Source organism: Aphelocoma coerulescens, chromosome 2 (genome assembly GCF_041296385.1).
Source record: "Aphelocoma coerulescens isolate FSJ_1873_10779 chromosome 2, UR_Acoe_1.0, whole genome shotgun sequence".
NCBI classification, from domain to species: Eukaryota; Metazoa; Chordata; class Aves; order Passeriformes; family Corvidae; genus Aphelocoma; species Aphelocoma coerulescens.
In genome coordinates, this window is record NC_091015.1 from 64874978 (window position 1) to 64897304 (window position 22327).

The window sequence follows — 22327 nt, forward strand, 5'->3', positions numbered from 1 at the left end:
GCAGTCCTGACTGTTAATACATTGCTTGGCCTCTCCTTATTTCTGCAGCTTGCACAGAACACATCTTGCAATTGTATGGCAAACTTTCGTTAATGACTGAAGTAACACCTGACTGTGATACCCATGCTCCAACTGAAATGGAAGAAGCCAGTATCTCGATGACAAATATTTTCATCTGTAAAAGGTTTTAGAATCTCTAAGAATGATAGGCACACTGTAAAATGTTTTGGACTGCTATGTTGAACTTTTGACGGGGTACCCTTCCTTCTCAGACCAGGGTAAGAGAGCAGAGGAGGCTGCTGTTCTGCTAAGTTCTTTATTTCATAGTCTCATAGCTTTCTTGAAGGCAGAGTTTGAAGGGGGTTACATGATAAAGGCAAGCAGAAACAGCAACAGCAGGCAAAACTAGCTTCTTCTTCTATATGCTCTGTATGCTCCATATATCTTTTTCTTACAGAATTATATTTGTGGATTATATTTGTGGATTATAATTATATATCCACATTATATATGTGGATTATATTTGCTAACTGACCAATAAGATTAACACACAATTCTAGTTTTTCTTTTCTTAACCTATCCTGGTCTAATTCTAACAATCGTTAAGTCTTGCACAAGTGTTACATAGGTATTACACAGATTTACATATACAGTTTCTATCAGTTCTTATTGTTTATGTGAACACTCTATCTAAAAAACATGAACAAGTATAGTTCTATCTATATTTTGTCTGAAGTAAAGAATTCTGTGAAAAGGTAACACTGCTGCAGCAAGAGCTATGTTTAAGGTCTCTGCTACAGCTTTTTAATATTTCTGACACTTAGCACATATTTCTACTAAAAGTTAAAAATCTATATTTCTATTTCACTTTGGTGTGGCTTCATGTATCTTATCTTGTCCAAAGGTTTTAATTCAACCCCTGTGCTTTGCCTTCTCTCTGGGCCTGAGTCCAGAGGAGCTTTCACTCCAACACTGCTATTTTTTAATGTTCAAAATCTAGAAATGCTTTTATCTAGGAGTGCAAGCTCTGCTGTATTTCGTTGTTATCTGACGCTTAGAAAAAAAAGAAAAGAAAATTAAGCAAAAAAAGAAATTGTCCTTTTCCTATTCTCAGAAAGCCTTTCATCAAGCCTTGAGTTGCATTATGAAGCACACTGTATGTGTTGGGAAGCTGTCATAATCTTCAAACTAGAGCTTGCTTCTAGTTCCTGGGACGCCCTAGCTGTAAAATAGCATGCTTGACATGTTGTAGCAATGTAACATTAATCTGTAGTTTCAAGTCTTTTCTCATGTTAGTGCCATTTCCTCTCTGCTTTATGGTAATTCCACATTCCAGCTTCAGCACTGCTGTATGTTTTGCACAGAGTCATATTCAGGCAAAAATTTAAGACGTGGCTTGGTTCAAGGTATTAGTTTTTCTGTGTTCTCTTCCTGTGGAATGCAGAAGGGAAGAGTAGTTGTTGCAAGCCACACCTATTCAGCTGGAAATAGAGACCGGAAAAAGAAAATGTCTTTGTTCATACTCCTCTCTTCCTTTTTAAAGCTCATCCTGTACTCTTCATTGACCATAGACTGCTGTATTATATCCATTTGGATAGCAGCTCCTTCTGTACAGATGTATGGACTTTCTATGAGTCTGTTTATGACAATGTTCCCTAACATTTCTTAGACACTTTATCATGCTAAGGTTGAAAAGGTCTTTTTGCTGTCTGTGGCTATATGTGAGCTTATTATCACATTTAAATGGTTCTTGAGGACCAGGTACCATTATTTCAATTGGCACTTTTACAGCATAGTGTACAGTATCAGAGTGCAAACTCTCTGTAAAGAAGATAAATGGAGAAGGAAGACAAATGGAAAAGGAAGGCTGATATTTTTGATGATAGTGTAAGAAATACCAGTGGAGCACCCATATAAACACCAACTTTGTCAGAAACTTCAGTAGACAATTTGTAAGGGAGATGCAAAAGTGTATGTAAGTATCTCTAAGTTGGGTAGCAGGCTGTCTTTGAAATTAACCTTTTTTTACAAAATATGTATTTGTGCAATTCTCAGAAATAATTTCTCTGGATTTGGATTGATTTAATGTGATTTATAATTATATGTTTTTTGGCTGGGGTTACAATAGGCTGTTTGAGCTCTCAGACGAATCACATGAAGGTTATCAGAGTTTGGATTTGGCTCTGTGATGACAGTAGTATTAACATACATATATATTGTCTGAAACTGGTGTTGTATTTTCAGGAGGTATACTTTATTTTCTTCATCGTATGAGTTCCCATGAAGGTTTGGCTCTCTTCTCTGTATGTGAGCAAAACCAACAATAAGCTCCATAAGAACACAACAGTCAAATACCAGATCCAAGAGTCCACATTTTCTGCTCACTGCTTGTGTGCAGAAAGAGGAGGAGTTCTCTTAGGGAGCAAAAGGACTGCCTTTGGAAGTGTGGAAGGAAGAATTAGCTGGATTTTACTACAACAAAACTAGCCAAATGCCTCTGTGTCCTCCTGTATTGAAAGTGAGGGAATGCAAAGCTGACTGCATGAAAAGGCAAGCCCAGATAAAATGTATGCAGGTCCTGCAACACAGTAACCTGTAAAGCTTAAGGCTGTTGTATAGCTGTCTGGTGCTGTATACTAAGCACAGGTATGGTCCATCAAGCCTTTGAACCATTCCTTCCTTCTGGATAGAGTACACTATTCTTTTATTTTCAGCTCAGTCACTCCAGGTTCAGTGCATATTCACGGTAATCCAAAATGTTACTGTATCCCCTATCTATCTATGCCCAAAATTGTTACTGTGTCTTTAAGACCCCTGAAGCTGGAAACCGGAATGGGGAGGTGGTGCCCAGGGCTTTTTAAAAGTTGGGACACTCAGACATATCTCTCTCTCCCTGTTGGGCTTGCCTCTTGGCCTTTTCTTGCCTCTACTCACAACAGTAGCAAGTGGAGAATCTGCATTTTGCAATCAGAAACTGTTTCAGAGTGAATTTTGCAACACCTGTGGACAGCACTAAGCCAGAGCTGGTCTGGTGCCAGGCCACTGCACGTCAGTGCTGAGAGTCTGTTCTTTCCTTCTCTCCTCTTCCCATTGGAGTAGGGACCCAAGGCAGCAACACAAAAACTGGCAGAGTCCAGCAGGTGTCAGGAAGCGGCAGCAAGCAGCAACACTGATCCCACACATGCCAGCAATTCCTGTCTGCCACTAGAACTGCTTCGTAAGCTACTACCTTCATGGGAGGGTTTGCTGCCATTTTCCCTTTGTCTTTAGAGCCACACACTCAGCTGTGGCGGCCACTATCCCAGGATGTGTCACTCTGCCATTTCAAGTTTCTCCTCGTCTCTGGTGGGGGTCTGTGAGATTTAGCAATTTTGCATCTAGTGATTATTTACTGGTTTTTTTGGCCTGTTGCTGTTTTGCTTGCTAGTAAACTGATATTTTTTCACTTATATCTACTATAAGTAGAAAGGGATTGGTTTAAAATGAACAGGGAGAACTCATTGTAGAGTGTTCCCAGTAAATTGTCTTAAACCAAGACAATGCAACACAGGCAAGTGGTTGTCCTCCATGGATTTTTTCTGCTCAGAATATAGGTATGTTTATGTTTGCAATGATAAAACAATGTATTTGGGGGAAAAACAATAGCAAAAAAAAACTTACAAAAAGAAAGTTTATGGTTGTGAAGACTTGGAAGGTGTCTTTACAACGCATATCTATATGCAAAGATATTTAAATGTAAATTCATTAACCTAAGCTTTAGCTGTCTGCCTGCAGCATGGGGGACTCCTGACTTTGGCCTGTTCTCCATGTCTGTGTTGGAAGGAGCAGCCTGTGGAGCTGGACAGTGTTCGTGGTGTACCAGCTGGTTTTTTAATGCATACAGTAATACCTCTTCCACTCAGCAATCCATCACCACCCTCTCATTTTTTAGATACACTCAGCATTTTAAGGCGCCAATTCTCTCCAGCTTACTTTTTGATGCTTGGCTGGAGCTTTCTCCAGTAGCTTTTCAGCCTCCTTGCCAGTGAATGATTGATGTCTTATTGTTTTCATCATGTTAAGTTATTGTGGTGGTCAGCAGCTGGCCTGAAGGCCTCACAATAATAACTAATCCCATTTTATAACTCCCTGTTTTATAACTGAAATAATGAAGACATAACTGAAATTACGTAAGTACCCTGACCGGTAGGTTATGCAATCTGACCAGTGTGGACTGTTGGAGAGCAGACCCAGGCCGCTGGGGACGCAAGCAGCTATTGGCTGGTTGGCTGGGTGGCAACTCGTTCAGCCCATAGGGTTCGACCGCGTGGACCTTCAACTCTATATAAGTAAAGGAGGACTCAATAAAAGTGGGCTGTTGTGCATGAACCCAATGTGTGTTGTCACTTGTCTGTCTCCAAAACTGCGACATTAAGTTATTCATTTTATTGTTTTACCTTTCCATTTGCTACTAGAACATTCCTTTTATAGATTTTCTTGTCTTTACACTGCAGTCTGTCAGGTAGAAACATGCACCTGGGTAAAGGAATACAATACACAATAACAATAAAATACAGTTAATTTCCCAGGGATAGAGACAAGCAGGTTGCAGGGAAATCTCAGGTTTGTATTTTTTAAGAAAACACTGCTTTTCTTAGTATATGTAAATAAATTAATATATATAAAAGGGATGTATATGCATATATGTTCAGACATATACGAGAATGGTGTCTTTACTGCTTTAGTCCTCCCAAGCATAACAGTACTTGAATGGAAAAGTCAACCAGCAGTGCAGTGTGGTTTGAAAGACCAGAAATTATCTAGGTGATAATACAGAAATAAAATAGCATTTTTTTATAAGCCTATGCCTTCCATGGCACTGTGGCTCATGATGCAAGTGCATAAAATTCATTTAATACACATAAACAAAAAGAAAAGAAAAATTATTTGTATTCTAAATCAGCTTTTGCTGAAGTATGTTTCTTTTCTTTCTGAGTACCAGTGCAGTAGCATGTATCTCTTCTGCAAGGGGCTTTGACAGAGTATTTACTTTCATAAATTCCTACTCCTATTGCTAATTCTTAACTTCTTGCCTACATGCTTTACTGAAATAAGGTGTTTCAAAACTTCTTAAAAAAAAAAAAGTTCTGTTTCTTCTTAATTTGTTAACCAAGATATAGCTGTTGGGATATAGCAAGTGTTTGGCATAGGTAGAAGATGAACTGGTAGGTGCATACAAGAGTATGCCTGGGTTTGACATTGCAAAAATCAGTAGCTGGGTGGAAATCTCAGTTATTTTCCAGAAGGGCAGTTACACTGTGTAAAACCTTATTGAGGTGTGAGCTACAAAAAGCTAAATGGCAAACTGCACTGCCTCCTGGGCTTCCCCTCTTTCAAATCCTGCATGTATAGTGCAAAATGCAAAAGCAAAATATGAAAATAAAAATCCTCATATGTCATCAAGACAATGATGTTTTTCATGGTTTTTCCCTGGCATTTATCAGTCTGAAAACAAACATCTAATCCGTTCTGTATTTTGTAACTGTTGCATGTGCTTTCTGTGAACCAGCTGCTGCCCCTACTGGGATATTTTGACAACCCCCCAGCCCTTATCTTCGGCATCCGTTACTCTTATCACTCCTGTCTTCTCTATAGGTCAGGGCTGTGGGAAGTGTGCTGAGCTGGGGGCTGCCTTGTGCTCCCCAACCTGTTAGCCACCCTGAAGAGTCTGTGCTGCTGGGGTGGAAAGGATAGGGAATTCAAGGTTTGCCCAAGAATGGCTTTCAGAGACTGCACAATGGCCAGTGGGTCAAGCAGCAGGTGGCAGATGGTGTGCTTCTGTTTAGTACCAATTACCCTCTGCCTCCAAACTTCCCCCCAGGGATGGCTTGCTTCCCTGGCATCCTGCCACTGACTGTATTGCCTTCTTTCTGATACTCCAGATACGCAATATACACTGACTGTCTGTTCAGTCTGATTTGATTTGGGTTTGGCTTGGGTTTTTTGTTGTTGGTACCTTCTTTACCAAAATTCATTGCACTTACTGTGTATTAATTCAGGCAGATTTTGAGGACTTAAGACAGCTAAGGATATTAACATGCACAACTTCCCTGCTCCTCTCCAAACCACAAAGCCATGAATGGGTTTTTTTTAATGAATGTGTGTTGATTCCAGACTGGTAGAAGAAACAAGATCGATAAGAAGCTGCTGCTCTGCCCTGTTAGCACAAGCTGTGACTGCAAAAGCTACAGCCAGGGTCTTCTAGACAGTGTGCTTCAGACCTGAAATGTGAAGCTCTTGCTATGGAGATTATGTATGATTTCATCTCTGTAGCTATTTCTGGCTCTGTCTTTTGGCAGGATGAAGTACATACCAGTCTGTTGTGCTGGAGATTGTGCTATGTTAACATTTGCTCTCTGAGTAGTGGAGAGAAGGCACCCACCTACTTTTGCATCCAGAGACAGCTTGAAAGGTCTCTTCAGTAAAGTTGGCAATACTTAAAATGTAAGGAGTTTGGGTATTTTAGAGTCAGAAAGGAAAATAACATTAATGTCTTGTTATCTAAGAAAAAGTCATCACACCATAAGATGGATGCTAACCTTAACATCTATGAAAACTGGATTGTCACATCAGCTCATCCCTCCAAGCTGCTTGGAAATACAAGTAAGGCAGAAGATCTGTGTTTGATCTCTGGTGTTTCCCTTACACTGGCTGTGAGGGACAGTCTGCTGCTTAGGAAGCTCTCTGTTCAACAAAATATCTTTAGAAGTCTAACAAAGGTTTTGTGCTAGTATCTGAAATGCTAAAATTATTCTTTGTCTTGGTTGAATAACTGGTCCGTGTTAGAGAGCTGTTTTTATTCTTGTGATACTAGTTATCAGAATATGTTTGGATAATGCTAAATATGTAGAACTGTAGTTCATGTTTATTTGCTATGTTTTCAAGTCTCGTTATCATGATACCAAAGCAAGGCCATTCATGGTCATCTTTGAAAGGTCGTGGTGATCAGGAGAGGTGCCTGAGAACTATCACCCTAGTCTTCAAAAAGAGCAAGGAGGACCGAGGGAACTACCAGCCAGTCAGCTTCACGTCAATCCCTGGAAAGATGATGGAGCACCTTATTCTGGAGGCCATCTCTGTCCACATGGATGACAAGAAGGGGATGAGGAGTAATCAGCATGGATTCACTAAAGGCAAATCATGCCTGACCAACCTGATGGCCTTCCATGATGAGACAACTACCTTGTCCGTTTCTTGCGCTTTCACGTGTCGGAGGAAAATAACTTTAAGGGATGGGACTATGCAACTACACGAATTTATTGTTTAAAATAACAAACGCATCAGTTGAGGCGTGAGATTTTACAACACCTCCGAGTAATGGCGACTAGTCACGAGACTTAGGGTTACATTGTAATTTATAATTTTCTAATCCAATAGATACTTAAAACGACACTTTGTTTTAGATTAATGACCTATCACCTGTGGCACTTCTCACTGCAGTGCAGCTATGTCTTGACCAATAACTTCTCATGTCATGTACACACAGTTGTCTCTCTTACACCATCTACTTTCTTAACTTAAACTATATAAAATCACACTATTATATTTTAAAACCCTTCACCAAAACACCCAGTGTACAATTCTACTTATAGTGATAGGAACACAAGTTTGTAATCCTATTGCTTAAAGTCCACAAATCTTTGTCAATTAAGCCAGACCTAGTTTCTTCCAGGGTTGTAAATCAAAGCCTCCTTTAATTGCAGGAGTTTCTACTCCTCTGTCTCCCACACTACCTGGATGGATGAGGGGAGAGCAGTGTGTATTGCCTACCTCAACTTCAACAAGGCTTTTGACACTGCCTCTCACAATATCCTCATAGGCAAAGTCAGGAAGCATGGACTGGATTAATGGCCAGTAAGGTGGATTGAGACCTGGTTGAACAACAGATACCAGAGTGTTATAGTGGCACAACGTCTAACCAGAGGCCTGTCACTAGTGGTGTCCACTAAGGTTAAGTACTGGGTCCAGTATTGTTTAACTTGTTCATTGGTGACTTGGGGGAAGAAGCAGCAAGTTCACTGATGACACAAAGCTGGGAGCAGTGGCTGATACCTCAGAGGGTTGTGAAGCCCTTCAAAAAGACCTCAAGTGTTTGGAGAGATGGGTAGAAAAGAAGGGTCTGAAGTTCAACAAAGGCAATTGCAGGGTCCTGTGCCTGGGGAAGAATAACCCCCTGCACCAGTACAGGCTGGGGACCAAACTGCTGGAAAGCAGCTCTGCGGAGAAGGACCTGTGAGGTCCTGGTGGACAACAAACTGTCCCTGAGCCAGCAGTGTGCCCTTGTGGTCAAGGTGGCCAATGGTATCCTCAGGTACATTAAGAAGAGCATTGCCAGCACATGGAGAGAGGTGGTCATGACCCTCTACTCAGCCCTGGTGAGGCCACATCTGGAGTGCTGTGTCCAGTTCTGGGCTCTTCAGGAGAAGAGTGACATGGAGCTCCTGAAGCAGGACCGGTGGAGGGCAATAGAAGTGATTAAGAGAACGGAACATCTTTCTTATGAGGAAAGGCCAAGAGAGTTGGGCCTGTTCAGTCTCAAGAAGAGATGACTGAGGGGGGCCCTCATCAATGTATACAAATATCTGAAGGAAGGATGTCAAGAGGATGGAACCAGGCTCTTCTCGGTGCTGCCAAGCAATAGGGCAAGAGAAAACAGGAAGAGACTGATGCACAAGAAGTTCCAACTGAGTATCAGGAAGATGTTCTTTACTGTGCAGGTGACCGAGCAATGGAACTGATTGACCAGAGATTTTGTGGAGTCTCCCTCACTGGAGATATTCCAGAACTATCTGGATGCAATTCCGTGCAATGTGCTCTAGAATGACCCTGCTTGAGCAGGGAGGTTGGACCAGATGACCCACTGTGATCCCTTTCAACCTTACCCATTCTGTGAAATGCCTGATAACATCTCATCGATAGAGAAAAGCAGTGCATATAAATCGGCTATATTCAAATTCTTCCTCCAGAAAATCTGTGATCTTAATCAGCATTAAATTAACCTGTGAAACTGAGATGAAGGATGTCTAAGTACTCCTTTATTGGAACACTGCGACAAAATATACTGACCCCCTTTCTCTCATCTGTGCCTGTAATTTTAGTGGCTGTTTGCTAAGGCTACATATGCTTATGGAAACAGAGAAATGTTTGTTACTGGGATCTTGATAGGCTGTCCTTGTCCCATCTCCCACTCAAAGAAGAGCTGTTGCCCGCACTCACTCAGGATCCCCATGGTTTTCTCTGAGGCTTGGAAATCTGCACAGTTGGAGAACCCAGGACATGTCTGGCCCCTGTACCAGTGCTGCCATCTCCTTCCTTTTGCAGCCTTTTCTTGAATGCCCACCTTCAAGATTCATGGAAGTTGCATGGTATTGCATTGCGTTTGCTGTCTCATGAATTAAGCTGTTTGAACAGGGTTAGCAGTAAGTGAATATATTTTATGGGTTTTTCATTGGCCTTTTACCTTGGGATTGCAAAATTCTATGTGACTTTAACTCGTGGATTTTCACCTACTTTTAACAGTTAATTTCTTTAAAAAACTGATTTAACAATTCATATCTACAAAATGGTTTTGGCATTTTTAAGCAAAGATGGTGAAAGTGGTTTGTGAAGGAGGGAGGAAAACTAGCTACCTTGTCTTGCAAAACAAAGCCAAATAAAGCAAAAGTATTACCTTTAAAAAAAAAGCCTGCTACCTCTCTGCATTGGCTGGATATTAAATTGCAAAATTTAACATAGAAATAGCCCTCACTAAGGAGAGCCGTCTTTGAGTTTTCCGCTGAGGAACTAGTTTTGACTGAAAAAAGAGACTGAAAATTCACATAGAATGTATTAATAATATAATTTGCTCCCATTGTCTTCTTGAGACAGACGGTGGGAAGGCTCTTTGTTGTCTGTATTTCCCTGTCATACATGCTGTAGAAAAAGAGAGAACAGCTTCCAGCATTTCCAGAAGAACCCATGACTGCATGTGTCCTTGCCTCTTTCACACAATGTGTCTTGTAAAGCACAGCAGGGACGATTTGTATTTAATAGGGATGTATGAGTTGTCCAGCTTTTTGGGGTAAAAAATAGTTAACAAGCTGTCTTAGTTTGAAAGACAAATACCTGCCAAGGAAGGTGGAAACATTCCTGGAATGGAAAGATGACCCCTCCCTCCAAATTATTGTGACTTCAAAAATTACAGGGCTTCCAGGCAAGAATATGGGAAAAGGAATAACAGTTCTTTACTAGAATATATATATATATGTAACAAGACAGAACAAACAACGATGATAAAAAACTCCCCAGTAACAGACTTTTGCCACTCGTTAAGCCATTTCCCCTTTGGTGTAGTTACGACCACATCAGCAGGGGGCGCTGTTGGCTCACGTTGAGGCAGAGAAGGTGCAGTACCTCCCTCGCAGCTTCAGGGGGCGCTCAGATGCAAGAGCAGGATCTCCCTGGTGGTGATGGCAGCTCAGAGAAGGGAGAGGGAAGAAGGATCGACTCCCCCAGGCACTCATGCAAGTGGTGATCCATCTTTAGTACCACTAATTGCAGCCGGTACATGCTGGGAAGGGAGGCAGGGCTTTATCACAATGTCACACTACCGTATAGAGAAGAGGTCCGGCGGGGGCAGTTTCAGCTTCAGGTGGCTCGCCACACAGTGCCTCTGGGGAGGGGAGGGAAGGAACAACTCCCCCAAGGCACCCACATGGACTGTGCTGGTCTCTCTCAGTGCTGGCAGCTGGCGAAGTCTCAGTCAATGGAGCAGCCAGGACTCTCTTTCTCTCTTGCAAGCAATGGACTTACAAGCAGGTGGCAGGCAGAGCTCCATGGCAGTGTTGAAACCGCTGTGCAGGAGAGGTCCTAGGTGAAAAAAACCCCAGGAGGAAAAGGCTACTCCCACCCAGCTAAGAAACTCCAAACCCCTGTTCGCCTCCCCAAAACAATTTCAACGGCATATCAGGGTGCTTGGCTACTCCTTTTGTTCCTTAATCGCTGTCTATTTACCTAGAAAGCCACCCCCAGCATTTTCCTGACAACAAATGGGAAGAAATTCATTTGAGAAAACCTAACCCTCAGCACAAGCTCATCATGAATGTTTCATGTGAAGCATCAGGGAGTTTGGCAGGGCCAGAAGATGATGAGAAAGACAAGCCATGCAAGATGTCATGCCAATCCCAGCCAATCTAAGGGATGGAGTTTTTCATGCAAAACTTTGTACACATTTGATGGCCCAGGACCTGAACAAGCTCAGTGTTGGGGGTTGGCAGGGTAAGTGTTATGCTGGAGAGGAGGCTGATATTCTTTGGATCCAACACATGACTACTCAAAACTCCCTTGAAAGCTTTAAATTCTTTAGGAAAAATTGATGGAAAGCACTTCGTTAAGGTGGCATTCCCTATTTGACAGATGAAGTATGATCAGTGAGGCCACCATATCATGTGTTTAATAAGATAAGTACAAGAGAAGACAATACAACTTCCAATTATAAAAAGATCTTTTTCTAATTGCTTTGTAGGTGGTCTTTGAGGCTTTGCACAATCTGGAGCCTCGTGGGTATGTTGTCGGATGGATCATTGCCATCAGTTTGTTGGTGGGAATTCTCATCTTCCTGTTGCTGGCTGTGCTCTTATGGAAGGTAAGGTAACAGATGCAACATAACGCCAAAGCTAATCCCAGGGAAAAAAAGCTTAAATTTATCCTTGTATTTAACATCCATTTTCTTTAGGAACTGAATAATTGTCTATTCCATTACAGAAGTCATTAGTCAGCAAAACCAATTTCATATACAAGTTTTTGTGAGGGACTCATGATGTAGAAAAGTGAAAAAGTGCGGATTTTTAGAGCCTGGTTATTAGAAGTTGAAACCTCTGATAACCATTTCAGGACAATGGAAAGTCTCTCTTAGAAATCTAGTGTTATATTACACTTAGATACTTTGCATTTCTATGTTCTTATGATGCTGAGGTTCACTGATTTCAGCAGAGTTTCCTGAAAATCAGGCCAACTTGCTTGACCAGCAAAGAGATTGGGTGCATGTCTAGCAAAAACTACTTGGTAGCTACTTTCCAAGAGGTAGATGCCCTTGGGAGAGGAGTATCCAGCAATAAATTCTTCAGATCCCTCAGACAAAGAGTTCCTGATCAGTGAAATGCCTTACCAGAGCAAGAAGCATCTCGACCTGTTAAAAGACAGCCTTCACACTGTCTCTGATAAGGCACAATTCTTTTACCCAGGGACTGTTACAGGGTAAAAGTGGGCTGATGCTAACACTTGCCAGCAGCCATCTGGTGTGGTAAATACGAAGGGTAAGGAACTTCAAGTGTTTTCGTTTTTCATTTCCCTGTTACCAATCCATAAACTTAAAAGACCACAGTCAAGGTCAGGGACTGAGAGAACTAAATCTCAAATGCAGAATGGGAACAAGTCCAGCATTATTTTGCTTCCCATGGCAGACATCCAGCAGCCTGACTTGCACTGTTTAGCAGCATGTGTGCTGCAGGCTCTCCTAGCTGGCTGTTCTGGGACTGGAGGTCACAGCCCAAATGTGCTGCAAAAGGACATATTGCTGCAGGTTGTGAAGCTATAAAATGGATTTAGAAACCTAAAACTAGCCATGCAATTCTTATTTTAAATTATATAGATGTGTGTATAGTTGGTTTATAGATCATACACTACATCATATAATATATAAATTTTATATGGGTTATAGATTTAAAGTATTTTTATAATCAGTTTTGAAGATTTTTAAGCACTGACTGGCCAGCTTCATTTGGAAAACAATGTCTGACCACAGTCTAGAATATCTCATAACTTCTGTTTCTCTGGCATTTGGGAAATACTTCTACTTTCTGTGTCAGAAATAGTAAAAAAAAAAAAAAAATCTGTGCAATTAAGATGGAAGAATAACCATGAGAATGGAAAAATGTGAGATTGGAAGAGGCCCAGGGTTTATGTCTCAATGACACACAGTTTTGATAAAGGAGTTAGTGCTGCTGATACCTATATGACTGATTTCATATTACTCATTTCATATTATAAAAAGGCATGAGATGAACTGTTTGAAAATGTGCAAGATAAGAGAAATATCACCCTGTGAGTCTTCAGGTAAAACTTGCACAAGTTCAGTTCTTGGTGTCCACTGGAGTTAATACAATCCTTTGCTTCCTGGGTTAATCTCGATACTTTGAGCTCTTTTAAATTTTATAGGGGTCATTCAGTACATGTGAAGCAACTGCCATTTTGTTGCATGAAAGCTTTGAGAGAAATTCCAACTAACAGGAACAAATAGCTATAACTGGGGTTACATAGCTGTTTTTGCATGCATATGTGCTGAGGCAAAGGAAGGTGAGAGGCCTTGCCCAGAGTCAGAGATGACAGTCAGGCTTTGCCAGAGTTCCAGTACTTTATCCACAGATTTGCATGATAAATAAAGTATCCAATAATTTAAGGTTTTGTTTTAGAGAAAAGTGATTAAAACTGTGTAGCTGCTATCAGCCAGTATTTCATCTTACTTTGAAGCATAAATATATATAACTAATACTTTGCACTCACTAGTTACTGTATTTATTAAAATCATGGCAGTATTAAAGTTGAGATAAAACTGATATGGGAAAGTTGCAGTCCTACAGAGGAATCTTGTCTGATTGTAAATATTTTTTAGACAAAATTGGCCAAGTACATCCTACAGTAATTCCTAAATTTTGTGTGTGAAGAAGTAAAAAAAAAATCCCAACATTATATTAGAATTTAGTTTTTAAATGTGGAATGAAAGAACAGATTTTAATTAGATGGAGATTTGGATATTTTAGAACTGCCAGTGAGAACAAGAATTTACCCCAATTTTAGGACTAGATTATAAAATAAATCATATTTTTATTAAGAAATTAATTAGAGCTAAACTGTGGTGCTGGAAGGCAGCTGTTTACACAGAAAAGATCAGGAGCTGGAGCAAATTCATTGTAACAGAACTGAGCACTGGCAGCAGTGCAGAGTGTGCTGGCCGCGTCTGTGTCTCAGCCCAATGTGGAAAATACACTCTTGCTGTGTGCATGACTACACCACAAGTGGTGCAACACAATGGACAAATCCTCAAACATGCTGATGTTTTGCAAATGGAGTAAACAGTTCCTTAAAGTTGTAGAAGAATACTAGAATACATGTAAGTATTTCACATTATATACTGCTAGAATTAATAGCATTAGCAGGAGTGAGACTTCAGGGACATTTCAGCACAAAATTCTCTTTTGAATCAGAATAAGTTTACTGTGCATCGTACTAAGAAGAGTATGGTAATTATTTTATTAATTATTTGTAGATCTAAAATTGCACAGTTTAGGGGGTTCATGTCAATGGAAGTGATGTTAAATGTTTGGTTGTTTCACTTCAAATAAAAGCTTATTTATTCATGTGCAAGATCACATGTTTATACACACATAAAAAGCTTTTTAGCATGAGCTTGATCAGTTTTTAAGTGGCTTTGCTTCTCTGTTTATTTTCATATTTAATGAAGACGTTGTGCATCCTCTGGTTTAAGTGCATACAGATGCAGAGGGGGTGAGCAGCTTTTCCCTGCTTTCCACAAGATACCATGCATAAGGCACACTGGCAAGGATTGCCCCATTTTTCCCTATTTAGTTGGACAACCCAACTTGTGGCTTTTTGTATCTCATTCATCTAATCTGGGTAACTTAGTGTAGGCATCTGTGGGGACATGCTCTCATACTTGCCAGATTCTCTGCAGCATAGCTCACTCTCCACACTCATGCCTCACCTGTGGTTGCCTATGTGCAGGAGGAGCAGGAAGAGCAGGAGGAGCTCTCATGCTGTTGCCCACAGCAATACATTTTGCTTTTTTATGTGGAGATTGGCATATACCCCTTTGGTGGCCTCCAGATGCTTGTAGAAAATGGAGCAGAGGAGGACGTTGCTTTTCTTCAGGCCAGTTACCCACATGCTAGACAGGCCTGTAGTTTCACAAGTGCTGGCAAAAATTCAGGAGGGAAAGGCAGTGATGGCCGGTTTATTTTGGTGAGTGCAGTCCTAAACACGCTTCCCTCAGGTGTCAGGACTGCAGCAGCAATATGTGAGGACAAAGTCTCCTTCAGGCATAGTGTATTTATGCACATGTAGACCAGGTATACACCTTGCAAATGCAAAACTGAAGCATGATATTGCTGGAAAAAGGGTCCGTGGACTCCGGCGGGGGGAGAAATTGCTGACCCAGCCAATATGGTTGATAAAAGCAAGCTCCGTTTATCAGCAATCCAGAGGCACTTATATAGTATCCCAGCTTGTTAACTCTTAAGTGGCTTAAAACCTATCAAAGCACATTTCTGCTTCTACATAATGAGACTACATTGGCAAGCTTCTACTAGTTATGTTATGATTAAAAGAATTCAGAGTTCACCCCCCCCTTCTCTGGGTCTTATCTGCACAGCTGTACATCCTCAAACTCCCTTCTTGTTCCCAGGCCTGTTTCTCACACAGGGATTTTTTCCTGCAGACAGTTTCTCACACTAACCTTTGCTTGCAGGCCTATTGCTTTCACAGTTCTTTTATTGATCCCGTAATTCTATCAATGATCCATGCCCCTGATCCTTTAATCATTTTGCAACATGATATATTCTAACACAATAAATATTCTATTAATGATAGTAGTGCTTTACAATGTTTTGGATTGAAATTTCTACTTTGAACTGGCTTGAGTTGTGAAATGAATTATTTAATCCATATCATTTTAGATTAAGGGCACAGAAAAAAAAGTTACCAAAGAGAGAATGTGTAAGTGAGAACCAGGCTGGACATTTGGGGAGCTGAGTGATCCGTGGAGCCAGTTGTGGAAGTGATTTTCAAAACAAAGATTTTATATTAATTTGCATTCATTGCAGCAACATTATTTTCTTTCCCTGTGGTATATCTAACACAGGAAATGGACTTTTATCAAAATTTATTTATCTTGGCATTAAGCATCTCTCTGAGCTGAGCCTGTCCCTGTGGCATCCAAGCTCTGACTTGTCTAGCATTGCTTTCTGGATTCCTGGGTCAAATAATTTATCTCTAGGCGTCCCTTATGTAATAAGAACCTCTTCTTTGTGGGTTTTTGAGAGGATTGTAGAGAGGAGGGCAAGGAGAGTAACACCCACATACGTTGTTTTTTGACTAGCCAGAGGGTAGGTACCTGCTCTTCAGTGTTAGCTACACAGTACAGTTTTGCCTTTTGTCTTAAAATGAGAGTTTGAAGACTTTTTTTTTTAGTTTTTAGGAGAAATAACTTGTGACTGCACAAGTGTCTTTGAAAGAATACTTGTATTCCCCTACACGGAGTAGTTGCCATTGCCTCACATATTGTTTCAGCATTCAGAAGATATCTGAAGCTAACCAAGGCTAAAGCTAACTTGAAATTCATCTATGTACAAAACCAAAAAAGTTTTTCCCTTTTTGAAAGGAGACACTTTCTCTTACCTAAGGCCTCAAACATTATGTTTTTTAAATGGGCCAAAACATACAGCTCATCATGTTCCAGTGAAAGAAAAAAAATACTCGTAAACTCTGCACCTAATCTTTGCCAGTGGTTGCTGTGTATTCTGTGTTACAAGCCCCAAACCATTTTCTCTCCCTTTCATTTACAGCTCAGGTGGCAGTGTGTAACTACTGTTTCCTGAGCAGTCATCATACCAACCCCCTTTCCTGGTGGCCAGGTTTTGGAGTAGTAGCTCTGCAATGAAATAAAACTGATTTTAAAAAAATACCACATAAACAAAACAACACCACACTTTCCTCCCAAGGTGTGTAGGGAAATACAGTTACAGCACAAAACCTCTTTGGGTTTCAGTGTAGGGGAGTAGTGTGGCTGTTATACATACATACACACACACACACACACACACACGCATATATATACATAATCATAGAATCAAGGTTGAAGAAGACCTCCAAGATCATTGAGTCCAACCTTTGACCAATCACTACCTTGTCAACTAGACCAATGGCACCAAGTGCCACATCCAGTCGTTTCTTCAACACTACCAGAGATAGTGACTTTACCACTTCCCTGGTGTCGCGGGTTGGGTTTGTAACCGGGCAGAAACACCAATTTAGTGTAGTGGTTTGGTCTAAAATACTCATTACTGTTTATCTTCTGTGAGATAAGAATTAGGAGAAATGCAAAGCAGGCACCAACTTGAATGAATATAAAGAAGTTTATTAACAGACCTAAAAGAAGAAAAGGAAAAAAAAAAAATTATACCACCTTTAGAACTCTCCTCCTCCCCCCACCTTCCTCCCTTCTCCCACTGACAATGTAAAGACAACCCTTAAGATGTTCAGTCTGTTTACCACTTTCATAATAACCTTGTTCAGTCCATTAGAAAGAGAAGTCTCTTTTTGCTCATGCTATGAAAACAGTATCACACCGAGACAGCCACCCACTTCCAAATATTGTTCAGTCCATTCAGGAAGAGGAGTCTCTCTGCTTACGATGTGAGTCCCTTCCCCCGACTTGCAGCTTTTCCCGCAACTGCTTTCGAGGGTCCACTCTTGAAAGTTTTCTGGGGTACAATTTTAAGGTTGAGCTGTTCAGAAACAAAAAAAACAGAGGCCCTTCTCCTTCCCTGGGAGCAAAGGGTCATCTTCATCTTTAAGACTATCTCTGGAAGCATCTCTAGGAATTGAGGTTTTTCTCCTTTCCTCTTTGGAGCAAAAGTCCTCATCTGGTTCATCTGGTTCATCTCTCTCTGTCCAAACTTCTCATGAAATTACAGCTGCGTCAGCATCTGCCTATCTCAGTGCAGGTGCTTTTGTTTACGAGTTGAACACTCCACCCCCCATATCTTCATGAAATTACAACGGGATACTCTGATATATCATAGCTTCACAACAGACTTTCAGCTTTAAGCATCTCCTCTCTCTCTTCCCTCAGGTTTTCAGCTCTTCACAGCAATAAAAGGGTTAATCTCACCTCGGCTTTGCAGCTGGAATGTGGCTTATCGCAGTTGGTCACCTGACCTCTGCCGGACAGAGGTGCCGCTTTGCTGAATCTCAGCTGCAGTGGAGGGGGGGGGTTCCGAGCTGCTCCGGCTGCCCACGGCAAGGCAGTGGGGGGGGGGGGTTCCACAGCTGGAACAGGCCCATGGCTCCAGGATGGCCGTGGCCCGGCCCGGCCTGGCCCAAGCAGGGCCTGGCCGGGCCTGCTGGCCCCCGTTTGGGCCCTGCAGCCACCTGTCCCAGCGCCAGAAACGAGAGAGAGCTTGGAGGGGGAGTTTGTCTATTCTTAAGTGTGGATCACAGAGGCGGTCACAACTTTAAGTGGCTTAAAGAATTGTCCATATTCAAACTGGCCAGCTGATAGGTTCTATCAGGTCCCAGAGGAAGCTGTAAGCACCCCTTAGCAAGGATATCCCTTCCGGGACTATGCTTGCTAACCTATGACACCTGGGCAGCCCATTCCAGTGCTTAACCACTGTTTCAGTGTCCAACCAAAACCTCCCCTGGCACAGCTTGAGGCCTTTTCCTCTCATCCTGTCACTAGCTGCCTGAGAGAAGTAGCTGACTCCCATCTGCTACAGCCTTACTTTCGGGTAGTAGTAGAGATCAGTAAGGTCTCCCCAACCCTTCTTTTTTCCAGGCTGAACAACCCTAGCTCCATCAGCTACTCATTTTATTATTTATTCCATAGACCCTTCATCGGTTTAATTGTCCCTTCTCATGACTTGTGCCAGCATCTCAATGTCTTGAAGTGAATGGCTCAAAACTGGACACAGTACTTGAGGTGCAGCCTCACCAGTGTTGAGTACAGGGGGACAATCACTGCCCTGGTCTTGCTGGCCAAACTATTGCTCATACAGGCCAGGATGCCATTGGCCTTCTTGGCCACATGGGCACACTGCTGGCTCATGTTCAGCCATCTGTTGACCAGAACCCCCAGGTCCTTTCCCGCTGGGCACCTTTCCAGTCACTCTGTCTCCATCTTGTGCATGGGGTTGTTGTGACCAAAGTATACACTTACATATGTGTACATACCCATATCCATTTCCTACCTCTAACTCTGTCTCTCTCTGCCCCCCACTCTCTTTATAAATATCATCTGTCCAGTAAGAGTACATTTCAATTTAAAAAAAGTCCCCCAGCTATATAACTTCGAACATTGCTTTTAGAGGTGAGGACAGAGAAACCTATTGAAACTGAGTGGCATTTCATATCTTTGGTGAAAGTAGTTTTGTCTTTTCAGAGTTCACATGCTTCTTCCTTTCTGTACATATAATTCCAAGATTAAACCATTATGTACTATGCTGAAGCCAAAAATTAAGAATCGTAATTGTTGTTCAGATAAACAAGGCAGTCAGCTCAACTTGCTGTGAGAGTACTTACTAGGCACTACTGATGGAAAGGGTGTATTTCACAACTGTGCTAGTTTGAAAGCAAACCAGCAGAGGAATTAACTCCACACAAATATTTTGTGAGAGATTCCAAGCCAGAACTACAATTTAATAGGAAAATTACAATAAAGGCAGTAGTACAGATACACTGGCTTAAACTGACAGAGTCAGAATACAAGCTGATACCCTGTTGGGCAGGGTGGTGGTAGCAGTCCAATTAAACAGTGACAGCAGTCCCGCTGGAGTAATTGATGTGGTCTTGTCAAAGTGGTGATCCTGTAGAAAAGGTCTGGTCCTTCTCTGGAAGTCCAGTGGTGGTTATCGAGAGCTCCTGCCATCTGGGAATCCAGTGGTGGTCGTCTCATGGTATTCCAAGCCTCAGATTATATACAGGTAGGCATGTTCACTTCCTCCCCCAGGGTGGGGCATCTCACAATGGGGATAGTGTAATTCTGTGAGCGATGCTGGGAGACATTGATGGCCCATTAGTGGAGATGTGGAGATGCCCCCCCTCCCAGGGTGGCTGCTGCTTCCCCAGAGGGAGTTACCATGCCTGAGTCATGGAGAAGATAAAGAACACTGCTCTACCCATTTTAACAGCTAATGTAGATGGTAGTAGAATATGTACTTTTGGTTACATTTTACATTGTTACCCAGAGAACAGCTCACAAAGGTCTTCCCCAAAGAGATGTAGATGGATGCACCAGTTGCCTCGGAAGTTACAAAGTCTATATTTCTTCTAATTTCTTTTGGGTTTTTTCTTCATCATCCTCTCTCCTTAATTTAAAACCATGTCAACACTATCTTTTCAAACTTTCTTCCAAGTTCCTGCCCCACTTTTACCTCGTAATTTTTCAGGTTGTCTCATTCACAAAAATATGATCCCTATGTATAGGAACCTAAATAGCCCATACCTGTCCTGTCTGTTCATAAGAACTGTGACTTTATTTGGGTTCTCTGAAATTCCTCTTTCTGGAGTCCTCAAAGCATTGCATTCTCTACAGTTTTTCTGATAAACTTTTCAATTTTATTGCTTTTGCTACCCATTTATCTAGTTGCTTTAAGTAAGTTGTTACTTGCTATCTGACATGTAGGCTTCTCAGGGTACTACTTTTTTGATATAGACTCTAGGTTCAGTAGACCTAGAATAAGTTTTTTTCAATATTATCCTCTTACAAGTATTAAAAGTGCAGTCAGGTGATAACTTCTGTGATTCAAGACCAAGCCCATATTATCTCCCAAACATGGAGAGATCTTAATTTTGTATAATATCTACAAAACCCTCAGGAGGAAATGGGACAATGGAAGTGATTGGCTGTCTATAGAAATAATGAAGTTTTCACCAGGCAGAAGTTGAGCAGATCACCTGAAATGTGCTTATTTTCTTAAGGGACAATCAAAACTTGTTTTATTGTTTCCTTTTCCTGAACCAAAGCAAGCACCACAAAATGTTTGTAGACCCTTGGCTTCCTGAGACCAAAAGGGTTTGTATTCTTGCCACAGTGACTCAAACTTTGGGTTTTCTACAGTACATTACTCTGATGATTTGCTGTGCTTTTTGAATTCTGACTGGATGTTGCAGGAAGATTGAGTTTGGTCATCTTTTATTTGTTCTTTCACAACTAAATGGTTAATGCTGCTATTGTAGCCAAAATATTGCCTTCACCAGTGAGCTTGCTGGCTGCCATGTAATATTTGTTCACTACCCTCAAGAGAAGGATTGGCAACATTTCAGTTGTGGTATGTGTCCAGTACTTGTAAAATGCCTTTGTTATCTTTCTTGATAAAATGAGCTATGCAAATGTGCAACAATAATGTTGTGACTGAGTGTTCTCTGTGGTCTCAGTGTCCTCCAAATGAGAGCTGTGCATGCCAGAGTACTTTGAGAACATCACAGCCATTGCAGCTGTGTTGCTCTTATCCTGGCACCATGCAAACAAATGTAATCCACTGGCAAGAGAGAGGTAGGGTTGTGATTCAGAATGTCTTTCAGAAAAGAGGAAAGATAGCCATCATTTTCAGAAGTCTAAACCAGAAAAAGAATGCATGTGTAGACTGAAAAATTGCAAATAAGTACCAAGGTTTCCCAGTACCAGAACACAGCATATACTTACTGGTAGTCATTAGCATCTCTCAGACCCAAATGCCAATAACAGAGCAAATGTGATTTGCCTAGTCTGAATTCTATCTTTAGGCTTGGTGACACAGTGGGAAATCCTGTATTATAACTTACACCAGCCATCGCCATTTCCTTCTGGTTTAGCTAACCCATGAAAGTGACTTATTCTGATAATTGTGAACATGGTTGTCTTGGTTTGAGACAAATTTGGAAGAAAAACATCTGAAATGAATGTCCCTCTGTTAAAAGGCAGATTTCAACAGCCCCTCCCCCAGCAGGTTCAGAAAGAAATTTCTCGGACGAAAGTGAAAAAAACCTATTTATTTAACAAACAAAGTCCATGCAGGCATGGAAAAAAGAATTATGTTAAATAATAAAACCTCTTGCTGTGGAGAAGAAACCTGAGTAGATTCAAAGTCCTTTGTGGGTGTGGCTCTCTCCTCTCTGGAGCTGGGGTTCAGCATGGGCCCTGCCAGGCCATGGTGTGTGGCCTCCTGGTGACTGTTCTTGCTGAACAGTCCAGAAGAAAAGAAGAAGAAGCCAAAGTCCCAGGAAACTCCTTGCTTTAGCTAATGAACAAGAAGCTAGCTAAAAAGCAAAAGAGTTTAACTCTCCATCTCTTGCCTGAGAAAGAGCCGAAAGCTGGCTAAAAGCAGGAAGGTGCTTTCCTCCGCTCCACCGCAAGAACGCAGGGGAGTGTATATCTGTGTCGTTGAACACAAAACTGCTCAGCTCTATTTTTTTCCCTTTCTCTTGGACCCAGCTTTAAGTCACGGAAAGGCACAGGATTCATGTTTGGCATAGAGCA

The 22327-nt window shown here is 41.5% G+C and overlaps 1 protein-coding gene across 2 annotated transcripts in view; it reads left to right on the top strand.

Annotated features, from left to right (window-relative positions):
• Positions 1-22327, top strand: part of ITGA9 (integrin subunit alpha 9) — a 250265-nt gene that overhangs the window by 202711 nt on the left and 25227 nt on the right. Inside the window, exon 27 of one of the 2 annotated variants that reach the window (XM_069007851.1) lies at positions 11543-11662. In XM_069007851.1, coding sequence (XP_068863952.1) covers positions 11543-11662 — 120 coding nt within the window. Of the gene's footprint in view, positions 1-48; positions 638-11542; positions 11663-22327 lie in introns of those variants that run through there. The other variant, XM_069007852.1, reaches the window with a different exon arrangement.